The sequence below is a fragment of the Spermophilus citellus genome (genome assembly GCF_964194105.1).
Source record: "Spermophilus citellus genome assembly, chromosome: 7".
NCBI lineage: Eukaryota > Metazoa > Chordata > Mammalia > Rodentia > Sciuridae > Spermophilus > Spermophilus citellus.
In genome coordinates, this window is record NC_138188.1 from 118,867,520 (window position 1) to 118,880,027 (window position 12,508).

Here is a 12,508-nt window from a genome sequence, read left to right on the forward strand (position 1 = left end):
CACCACAAGTCTCCACCCTGATTACACTGCATCCAAGCCCGCGGGCCACATGATTCCTAATAAAAAGCTTTCAATAGGACACATAACCCCTGAAGAAGTTTCTCAGGCTGCCTAATAGATTACTGCTCTGTGGAAGGCACCTCCTGTGGGAGCACTGGGATTACAATTGCATATGTATCCACGTGAACACACAGCATTTTAAGTACTCAGTTTCCAAACAGACCAAGAAGTTACAATCATTTTTACATGCTTTAAGTGATGAAGTTAAATATATCACTTACAGGATAAACAGCCTCTGAAATGATCAGCTCAAAACTTCAAAGACCTGAATCTTGAAAGCAAACTCCAGACACATGCAAATAACCCCAAAATGAAATGGGAAGGGTTGCATAGACTGTTCCTATGAGCCAACAACTTCTTGCAGCACCAGAACAATATTGTATCTCTGTAAAAGGGAGATGGATGGTACTAACCATGCCCATTGTAGAAATACAGTAATGAAAAAGAATCTCAGACTGGTTATATGGCCAAGTTCATATGGAGCTCTTTCCAGAGAGGTGATTCCATAGAATTGAAAAGACAGTGTACTTGTGTTGGCACACTTTCAGTCAAAGCTCCTGTCCTTATCATTACAATGTCTCCATTTTTTTTTTTCAAATTAGTTGAAGAGGGAAAACTCAGTTGTTTTCTCTATACAACTCAGAGAGCCTTCATTTTGGGGGGGGGGGGGCGGCGGGGTTGGGTACTGAGGATTGAGCCCAGGGGTGCTTACCCATTGAGCCACATCCTCCAGTTCTTTTTTATATTTTATTTAGAGACAGGGCCTCACTAAATTGCTTAGGACCTTCTCAGTTGATGAGGCTGTCTTTGATCTCATAATCCCTCTACCTCAGCCTCCTGAACTGCTGGGATTGGAGGCATGTACCATGTGCCCAGTTAAAGCCTTCACATTTGATAGCATACATTTGGGGGTTTTGTCATGCAACCACCAATATTCTGACATCAAGTGGATGTCCTACAACTCAATCCAATTCTGACACTATGTACCTGCAGTTACTGCACACCCTATGGGTTAAAGGCTCACCTCACACACTGCCCCCACTTTACACATCAACCAAAACAATCATCCACCAAGTTACTACCCACATTTCTATTGAACTTAGCAACAAAATGGAGGTATTCAAAATCAGGTTTGATAATTTGCTGCAATGGCTCAGGAAAACACTCCTTTATACTTATCTGTGTATTAAAAAAGATAAAAGGTCCATATGAATGGGTGGATGAAGAGTGCACAGAGGTAGGCCTGAAAGGTCCTGAGTGCAGACGCTTCTGTCTTGGTGGAGTGAGCTGAAGGATGCTACCCTCCTGCCATATGCATATGTTCACTGACAGGAGACCTATCTGAACTCTCTCTTATGGAATTTTTACAAAATTTTCTTCACAGAGACATGATCAATCATTAATCAACCTCCCAGGGTCTCCTTCCCACAGGATAAAGGGTGGGAGCTCAAAATACCAGGCTTCTACTCAAAGCTTTGTCTTCCCATCGAGGACCCCTCAAGATTCACCTCATTATGACAAGGGATGTGTCTATCACCCAGGAAATTCCAAGAGGGTTAGGAGCTCTAGGTTACAAAATAGGGTCAAGAACAACCACATCCAAATGTCTCAAATCTGTTCTTCTAAAACTACTAGTTAATATGCACATTTTTAAATGCTGAAAGAGTTTAGTTTCTACTACTACTAAGGTACATTAATTGTATAACTTTGTTCATATATGCATCATGAATATACATCTACAGAAATCATGCAAACTTTGCTGAAGGTTTTATCCCCAAATTCACTGTGTCCAGAAACACATTTGCTATCCCCAATAAATTTCTCCTCCTTAATGTGACATTAGTAACTACAGGTACATAATGTCAGAATTGGATTGAGTTGTAGACATTCACTTGGTGTCATCGAGAATTGGCTGATGTATGAAATAAAAAACAAACAAAAAAAACACAAATCAAAAGCTACTAGGTACTAAGTATGCTTAACTTTTTTTTCATATGATGTTTTCCTTTATACTTCTTATACTCCACATTGAATAATTCAGTTAGTACAATAGCAAAGAAACATTATTCAACATTCCTGTACTTTCTTATTCCTATTACTCTGGTACCTTGATTCCAATGTGCTTCCTGTAACACATACAGCTATGTGAATGCAAAGGCTTCCTTCTCCATGCAACCCTTCCAGAAACTAAAAATGTAGAAGGTACAGTGTTGACATTCCCATTTTTTATCTCTGAACAGTTTTGTACTGAGTCACATGATAACTTAAGTGTACAGTGAGGCCCTTTTGTGTCACTCTGGATTATTTGTGTATTTCTCTATTCTATAAGATTAGGAATTACTCTAGACTAAGGACTAACTCTTCTATCTCCAATACCTAATCCATGGTAGGTATCTCTATGTTCATTAAGCAAATTACTGGATGGACAGATGAATATGTAGAATTAGGCTACATTGCCTAAATAAACATATGGATGAATAAGTGAACAGAACTAAATATGGAAAATCTGAGGGTGAGAAAGGTCCCTTTAGAAAATGGAGGGAAATGCTTCAGTAAAAATCTATTTTCAAAAGCTCAGGCACTTCTTCACAAATTACTATGTGAGTAGAGTTCCCTGAAACCTCTTACTGAACAAATATTCCACATATACACCATCCCCCCCCTCCAATCCATGAGTCAAAGCAGCTTTACAAAGGTGATTCAGAGGCAGATTTGGGAAAACATACAACACATGCTTGACTCACGAGAAATCAGAGACTTACTAGCCTATTTGAGGTGGTCAGGTGACTCACTAGGTTTTAAATTTGAAATTTGCTTTGGCTCAAAAACAGAAACTTCAAAGTTGTAGGTTAACAGTCTATGTTTCTAGGATTTTTCAAATACCTTTTAATTACAACAGCACAGTCTACTGTAGACATAATCTCCCTTTGTCACGTACGTTTAATATTTTAAGCATGTGATTATTGTTCTCACAGTGTATAATTATATTCACCAATAAATACTAACACATCTAATTCAGTTCCACCAGAGTGAATATAATTCAGAAGGATGAGATCTATCTTCTAATTAACTCATTCTTCCCTATATTGGAATAATTAAAAATAATAGGATGGATCATCCTTTAAATTCTGAATGGAACAGGCACATTATAAGTAGATTTTGCCCCAATTATGGATATAGTCAACTTAATGTTAATCATAATTATTTTGTTAAACCTTCTGAATGTTTTTCTCTTTATGGGAAAGCCATACTCAAGGGACACTGTCACTTACATGACTAATTTCAATGGTAAAATATGAAAGATATAAATATGCCTGATATCTTCAATCTGGTTTTAAAATTGAAAGCCAAACACAGGCCTAAATTTAAGGTCCAATTTGGTTCATACAATATAGTCAAAAACAAGCCACTTATCTTTTGGGCCTTCATTTCCTCATCCATGAAATAAGCACATCATTTATATATCAGAGTTCTCTATATCTCAAGAGTTATCCATACCTCACACAAGTGAGTCTATGTGAAAGTGCTTCACAGTCAGTCAACTACTGTCCAAATAATAACAGTGATTCCGAGTTTGTGTGCACAGTAAGATTGCTCAAACAATAACATCACTGCTGAATAAACCCATTAAAATGTAATGGTTTATGGGAGGCATGTGTAGACACCACCTTAAAGAATGAAAGCTACACTACGTGAAAACCTCATGGCATAATCTTATCCATATATAACCCTCTAGGTTTTGAGACTTCAGAGTGAGAAGATGAAAGCAAAATCCCGCTAAAATAATAAGACAGGAATGCATACAAGCATTTGGGCATAATGTGACTGAGATCAGTGGCAAAGAGTCTTGCTGCCATAAGAAACTAGACTAAAGGTATTTCATCAGGTAGAAATGGAGAGTTGATGAATATCATCAAATCATAAAGCATGGGCCTACTGGAAAAAAATTTCTCAGACCTGGGTCCATCTTCTTGCAGAATTAGCCTTGTTTGCTATGTTCCTTTTGTGTCACTTAGTGAATTTGAGCTTTCGCCTAGTTGATCACCTTCAAGTATTCCCTGTCACCTACAAAAGAATCTGTCTTCCAAACTATCCTGTGGTCTGCTGTAGGAAACCATCCAGCCCCCACAACACTTCAAGCCTCCAATGGTTTATTTCACAACTCCGAATGCTTGTCCTTATCTGAAGGCAGCCTTGGCCACCCCATCCTGGGTCAGTAAAAATCTATTTTCTAAGGTTCTTCTTCCTTCTTGTTTCAAAAACCAATGCCATTCATCCTTCCAATAACATGGAAAGCTTCTGATGAGAATTTTCAGATTTTCCACCTTTGAAAGCATAAATTACTCTCTTCCTTGTGCTTTCGAGTATGAACCATAGTTTACCTTACATAATACTAGGGGCTACTAGAAGTTGACAACCGAGTCATATATGTCTCTCTCTTTCAATCATCAATTTTCCTGTTCCTGTGAGTTCCCGCAAAAGACCGCAACGCCTGCTATATACCAACAGCTCAGTCTATGTTCGTAGAAATGAAGGACATTTTTACTACTAACAGGACTGGAAGAGCCACAAGCAAATATAGGTAAGGAAAAGCTAATCTCCAGTATGTTTTGCCTTGTGCCCCCACATACCTGACAATTCCATTATCTGTGTAGAAAAGGTAATGGGAATGTGTCTAAAGAGAACAGAACTGCAACCTTATGTGCAGTTAAGTGTTAGCATGACTGACAGCAGAGACGCAGGACTGCTTTTTAATTCATGAAAGGAATCATTGTTAATACAGCAGCTGCCGCTCAAGAATTGGAGTGGGACTCAGAGTGGTGTACACACTGTCACTTAGTCAAGCACACCTCACAAAAGAGTCCAACAACACAGTGACTTGTCCAATCATATGCATCTAGAGTTTTGATGGCTGTCTTCTAAGGACTTAGAAGCCACAAAACAGATCTGTGATGACCCTCAGAGAAGAAGAGAATAATAACTAGGTTTGGAAGAGCAGCTTTCAAAATGCAAATAATAAACCATGATGTAGGAAAAATAACCCAATTCCAAAGTAAGCAAAAATAGCAAAGAAAAAAAATATTAACAAGGCACCATTTGCACTTAAAAAAATAAACAGAATAATTACTATCACCTAATTCTGGTAAATTTGAGAAGAAAGTGATATATTCAAATGGCTGGTGCCAGTATAAACTAGTCCCAACCTTCAGAAGGAAACTAAAGAATCTAGTCATTCTCCTCCATGTGGGAATCCCAGTGTTAGAACTCTGAGGCAGAGAAACAGCTCCAAAAAAATAAAAATAAATAAAAATACACATGAACAAGTCCCTTGTAGCTTTGCTCATAACAAAATGGAAATCACCTCAATGTCCCACACAAGGAATTCCTTATAAAAGAGCTCCTCATGATAAGTCAGATTTATAGAGACTGTATAACATATAATATCCATACTGAAAGCCAGAAAACAGAGCAATGTCATAAAAAGAGTCTCACTTTTCAACAATATTTTTGGATAATATTATCGTGTTATTTTAAAGGAAATTACTAATAAAAATCACCTTAAGAAGTTTCTGCCCATTCATTAGCACATATTGGCATGAAGTAAAAACCCAGCTTAGACTACTGACTCTAAGAAGATCAAAGAAGAATGACAAAGCCAAAGGAAGTAGCTTGATCTATGAGAGGGAGAAGAACACCTGCAGGTAACCATAAGGAGTGACCACAAGGGCAGCACTCACCTGTGGAGGCCGAGGCTTGTAAGGGGAACTGCACTCGAGGTCAGCGAGGATGCTGGTCAAAGAGTCTATCTCTGCATCCAGGCTGGAGCGCCTCTCCTCAAGGGTCTTGCCTCCAGGATTTCCCTGCTAGAAAAAACATGCACATTAAAAATAAATAATTTTCCATGGATAGCCTTATGAGTTCAAATCAATCAAGCTTGCACTCCGTTTTTCCAAGTTTTTTTTTTCTGACAACATCATGCATTTTTTAAATTCTTATTTTTTAAAGCTAAAGTAGAATTATCCCTTTTGACAGAAAAGAAAAACTAAAAAAAAAAAAAAAGTTTCTTTTTTCCTAAGACCATATGATTATTTTAGACATAATATCATCCTTGCACCTAAGAGAAAGACCAATTGAGGGGCTATCTCAGGCTCTCTGCACTCAGAAACTAGGGTGTAGAATGATATTTTATTGGAGTAGCAATGGGCAAGAAAGGGAGAATCACTGTCCATAAGAAAAAAATCAGCACTTGAAGACATGAGGACACAAAAGAGTTTGGGTATCTGGGGTCAGCAAGGCCCAGGAATGCACCTAAAACATGAACTAAAAGAGACCATACAGGCTCTGGTGATGGGCTGCTGAGGAAGAAGTCACAGCGAGCAGTAAGGATGGTTGGGGATCTCTTGATTTTATGCATCAGTACTCCCAGATAGCTGCACTCAGTATCAACAGGATGAGAGTTGGGGCAATAATACTGCCACAGGACATTGCCAAGAACTGTGATCTGGTTTGGGAAAAACAAGTAAAGAGTATGCATAAACTTTAAGGCAAGGATATATGAAATGAGGTGAACCCATGATTTGGAAGCAGGACAAGATAAAAAAAAATCTTATAAGTTGACAATGTAATAATGATCATCTATGCCTGATGCACATCTAACAGTCAGTCCATCACTCAAAGTGCATCTTTAGAATCCCGGGAGAAATAAAACAATAGGCAGTTATTATCATCTAATGAATCTAAAAGGACTTATTGAAGGACGACAAATGTCAGGATAGTGTTTAATGCCAGCAAGAGCCTAGAAAAGGCATTAGCCAAGCATATAGAATATCCTCAGTAACAACAACAAAAATCTGGTGCCTTGGCAGGCTACCATTAAACCTCACAATGCTTGAAGTAAATAGGTTGTTTGAGAGAATATGTGACATCAGGCATAATGCATAATAGCACTGCCTATTAAGAACACTAGTTCCTTTTTTACTAGTACACTGCTTACCAAGCCAGCTTCCCCGAGTCCTGGAATTTATTAATTTATTTGTCTGTGTAAAAGCAACTTAATGGGATCTGATGCATCTGTGTACCTGTTGTGAATTCAGCCAGGAATGAGTCCCTCCTGGACCTGATAATATCAGCTCTCTATGAAGTTTTAGCCGTGGAACAAGACCTGGATTGCCACTTGCCTCCTAAGGTAATTGGGTGTCCCTGTTTCTAAGACTTCTTGAAATATGAATATCTCTTATCATATGGCCTACGTAGCCCTCTTGTGAGTTTTCTAACTCTCTGTATATATCGTTATGAGCTGCTGCATTCTTCTATCACCTCAATAATATGTGGCATCATCTAAGCACTAAGCTTCTTGGGCACTTGTCTATTGATGATTAATATCTCCCTAGGAGGTAAAGGAAGTTTCCTGAGGGCAAGGACTTTGTCTGGTTTGGTCCTCATTGCTTCCCTCGAGTCTTGCTCAGGGACCTGACCCAAGTAAGTGTTCAATGAGTATTTGGGGGTCAATACTTTAACAAATAATGATTTTGCCATTGGTCCAGCCATAAAACTCTTTTTTTTTTTTTTGAGAGAGAGAGAGAGAGAGAGAGAGAGAGAGAGAGAGATTTTTTAATATTTATTTTTTAGTTTTAGGTGGACACAACATCTTTGTTTGTATGTGGTACTGAGGATCGAACCTGGGCCGCACGTATGCCAGGCAAGCATGCTACAGCTTAAGCCGCATCCCCAGCCCAATAAACCTTTATCTTATCAACATCTTTGGATTAAATGAAGCTTGAGATATAATAAGAAGCAGTGAGGCTCGAGTGTCTTATATAAAAAGGGAGCCCAAAAGTCTCAGTGTGTATGTACACATGTGTGTGTGTGCATGCCTGTGTGTATGTGTATGTCAGCCTGAATAACCCAAAGTTCATATTGGGCTTGTGAAATAAAAAGATTTTCCTCAGCACCCTTTCCTCAGCCAAAAATGTAAAAAATGTTTTTAAAAAAATGGCACTTTTATAGTATGGTTGTGTTTTTCTCAGAGTCTGAGTTTTCATTCTAAGTAAGTTTCAAGGCCAGTGGCTCTTTGTCCTAGATGTTTTCAAGGAGCTAATCCCTCTACTCAAGGTAATTCCATCTTTATCCCAAAGGGCATTAATAACTATGAAACACCATGGAATTATAAAAATAAAGCCCCTTTAACATTTAAAATGCAAGTAAACACACTGTTCAATGGGTCCCAGAAAAGCAAGACACTAGGAAGACAAATTACAAGCAGTTGAATTTGATTTTCTTGGTTGTGGACGTAAAATATTACCATAAATATGAATTCAAAAAATAAATTTCTGAGTACACACAGATTGCACACTATGTTGGCCAAGACAGTAGATTAGAGTCTGCTATGGTTTTCCCTGGACCACAGTTTCTTCATCTGCAAAATGAAGAGAACATTACCTGCCCTGCCCACACCAGAGGGATGTTACAAGATTCAGATAAGAAAATGGATGGGAAAATACTCTATAAATTGTAATGTGCCATAATTATGATGATTTTCATAAATGGCATTAATTGTAGCAACTAGTGACTATAAATTAATAGGAATAATATAGCTATTGTTAATTATTCTTCTTCTTAAGGGAAGCATCATCCATTAAGTGTTCCCTAGGGGTATCAGCAAAGAGACAGGATATAATCAGGACTTCAACATCTGTACTTGACTGTAGTAGAAAGTATATCAACTGCCCATGCCCTAAGTCCATGGGATATCTAACCACAGAGATTCAAAAGTCACAGAATTACCCTGAGCTATACAATGAAACAAGTAATTATGGCATGCAACCAGTCCATGCTTGTAAGATTTCAACTGATTTCTAGCCTCCTTCTCCTCCTTTTCCTCTAAACTGGACTCGCTGCCCATTTTCAGTTTCTCATATTAGGTTGATGCAATTTATTAACAAGTTCCAGCCTAGTGCTCTGGAATTTTGAGCAACCCCCTACCCCCTGCTGTTCCATCTGACTTTATGATAATAGTTTTGCTTCTACATTTTAATCACCATTATGAATAAGAATAGGACTCTTTCTCACATTCAAGACTCTACTTCATGTCATAGTTCAAATAACTGAAGTCCTACCCAAGTTCCAGCCCCAACCCTTCTCTTCTTATTCTCATCTACTGTCTATGTACCTTTAGATTTATGGGCTGTCTTGCTGTTCTCAGCACTTTATATTTGTTCCCAGCAGCCATAGTCTTATAACCAACTACCAGAATTCTACAGATGTACCAACATCTTCCTCTTAACTCACTGTTTCTGCAGCTCTGCCAGTCACCTGATGGGTAAATTACCTGAAGGAGGCAAAGTAAGAACAAAGAAGACTGTGCTACTGTCTATTCTTTCTTCTAGGTAATCACACAGACTCTAATAAGGTGGTCGACATAATCCTAACAATTCTCGTGCTCTTCAAACATAACTAGAAATAGCCCATTGTCTAAGTCGGGGTTCTATCAACAAACAAACAAAATGCCTGTATCAAAAGTTAGCACGTAGGACATGTATTTTGAAGATCAGTTCCAAGTAGTAGTAAGGGAATTCAGAAATAAACAGAGGAGGGAAAAAGACAACTAAAAGATGTGGCCATTCTGGTATACAATGGTATAAAGGTAATATACATTGATTACCAGTAATAAGGCATGAAAGAATATTTGTATTTATTATTCATTCTTCATATTCAAACATGTTAACAAAATAATCTCACAGAAAAGTTGAATGAGCAGGAAGTAAGTTTCACACACATACCCTTCACTCAGATTCACCAACAGCCAACAATACTTGCCATACTTTGCTATAGTTGCTGTGTATCTACATAAATTCTATTTGTTACAATTAAATCATTTGTAAAATGTTCTAGAAACCTCCCCCTCTGCCTGTGCACATCTTAGCTTAAAAATCCTAAAAAATCCTAATTTTTTCATTCCATTATTCCATCAAAGAAATTTAATGTAGGTACAGTAACATCTAATACATATGCATTGTCAAATTTCACCAGTGGTCCTGGTAATCTTTTTCATCTATGAACATTAACTTCCATTCAAAATAGAACCAAAGGTCACACACTGAAATGACACATCTTTGTAGTCTAATTTAGCACAGTCTCTTAGCTTACTTTTGTTTTCCACAAAATAAGTATTGAATAAATGTTAGCTACAGAGTCATTACTTTGACCACAGTCTCAAAATTAATGCTTTGATATCAATCAAGCATATAGTTTTATTATAACTCTTTTGGTCAAAAGTAAAAGCCATTTGCTGAGGGGCTTCAGTAAACGGGGTTCCTATGCATCTTAACATATACAGTGATTCCAGGAATCAACTTTGAATATCATTAAGCCTTGATGAGTGCTCTCAAGCAGTAGTGTATACTGAAGAATCTATAAGGCTTGATTTATCCTGATTCTGTGGGTCTGGGGTGAGGCCCCCAAACTTTCATTTCCATCAAATTCTCAGATGATACTGATGATGCTGGTCTGAGGACTATGCTTTTTGAACAACTGTTCTAAGTGGATTTCTAATAAAATGAACCTTTGAGAGAGAAAGAGGGCAGGGACAGAGAGGGAGAGAGAGAGGGAGGGAGGGAGGGAGGGAGGGAAAGAGGGGGAGAGAAAATAAGTGAACATATAATTTTGTCTTAAAACCAATCGTGTTATGTCATATTATTAATGATGTCATGAAAATACCAATAGATACATCCAAATAATGGGTAAGCAAGATCTGAACAAAAATAATAATGGAGACAGTATGATTAATATTTATTATAATTCCCATGATATATAATATGACCAGCCTTTTCACATTATTTCTGATACTGTTGAGACAGCTGGCATACATCAATGAGGATTATAGCAAATATGATCTACTTACCTAGTAGAAATGCCACTTTATTGAATGAGACTCAACATGTTGAAAATTGGGGACAAAATACCTTAATTCATGTTAAGATGTGTATCCTTTCCCCATTTACTTAGATGAAGTGCTCACCTTTCCAAAAACCTGCTTACTATATCTCATCAAATGTACCCTCTCTTTCAGGATATTACTGATAATCCTACTGATTTGATAACCTAACCCTTCCTTTTTAAAAAAAAATATGTTTTTTAGTTGTAGGTAGACAGAATACCTCGATTTTACTTCTATGTGGTGCTGAGGATCAAACCCAGTGCCTCACACATGCTAGGTGAGTGCTCCACCACTGATCCACAACGCCAGCCCATAACCTAACCCTTCTTTGCCTATCCCTCTGCAATACCAGTGATCATAGTGCGACTCTCATCATTCATTTGTGTGAATGGCTTCTCTCTCACACTGTTTTTTTGACTAAGTAGTATGCAGTCTAAAGAATGCCTGCTCCCAACTTTGTAGAATTAACAGAGTAGTGGCTGACATTACTGGCCCTTTGTGACTAGTAATATCTAATATACTATATTCTTTGAGATTTGTTGTCATTACATGTTGAAGAGACAGAAATTTAAAAATAAAAATAATTCCCTTTCCTAAGAGGCTAACCTCAATACAATTCAACATTTTTAATGTGCAAACAACATCAAACTCAAGTCTCCTGATTGTCCAAGGTCATCAACTGCACAAGTTAAGGGTAGTGGGAAAAGGTGCCTCAAAAAGCCAACTGTGGAGCAATCATGGTAGCATTCATAATAGAGGAAGCATCTTCAACATTTGATGTGAAATCATAGCTTGACAACTGGGAATATAGCACTGAAATAAATAAATAAATAAATAATATTTTTTATATAAATGAAGAAGGAAACATCAGAAGGTAGAACTGTTCGTAGGTCTGGTATACTTACAGCAAAAATCATCAAGACAGAACCTGCACCTCAGGCTTGGGAAAGCTTCAATTCCTCTTTTCCTTTATATTCCCTATCACCTCATCCTTCTCAGTCCTAACACTCATAAAATTGATAATATGTGGCCCACTCACATCTTCTTTAAAGGAAACAGCCTTATATCCTGCCCTTATTGCTCAAAGATCCATATTTTGGATCATGAAACTGCACTTCAGAACACTGAGGCTCACAGAACCAAGGCTGGGCACCTGAGCAAAGGTCCATAAGCATGTTAGTAAACCTAGCCTTTGGTCTGTGACAAGAAGATAGGCAAATAATCCTCCTCCTCTTATAAATCTGAAATGAGAAACGCGTAACAAAACTGCCCCAGGGATGAGCTATGGCCATGACCAACTGAACAGAGGATGTGTATGGCTAATTATTAACAATCAAAACATACAAGGAAATAGAGACCCTGTCATTAGAGAGTGGAGAATAGTGGATGTGCAAATAATTTTTTTAAAAGAATTGACAATGAGGATGAAGAGGAAGGGAGAGAGCAAAACTGAAAGGAAGGAAAGAAAGATGACAAGCATTCAGTCACAGATGTGCCTCTGACCTTGATGCC

General features: G+C 37.8%; 1 protein-coding gene across 9 annotated transcripts in view; it reads right to left on the bottom strand.

The window, feature by feature from the left end:
• Positions 1–12,508, bottom strand: part of LPP (LIM domain containing preferred translocation partner in lipoma) — a 654,410-nt gene that overhangs the window by 327,617 nt on the left and 314,285 nt on the right. For all 9 annotated transcript variants that reach the window (XM_081302853.1, XM_081302852.1, XM_081302849.1 and 6 more), the window contains one exon: positions 5,799–5,924. In XM_081302853.1, coding sequence (XP_081158979.1) covers positions 5,799–5,924 — 126 coding nt within the window. The remainder of the gene's footprint in view (positions 1–5,798; positions 5,925–12,508) is intronic.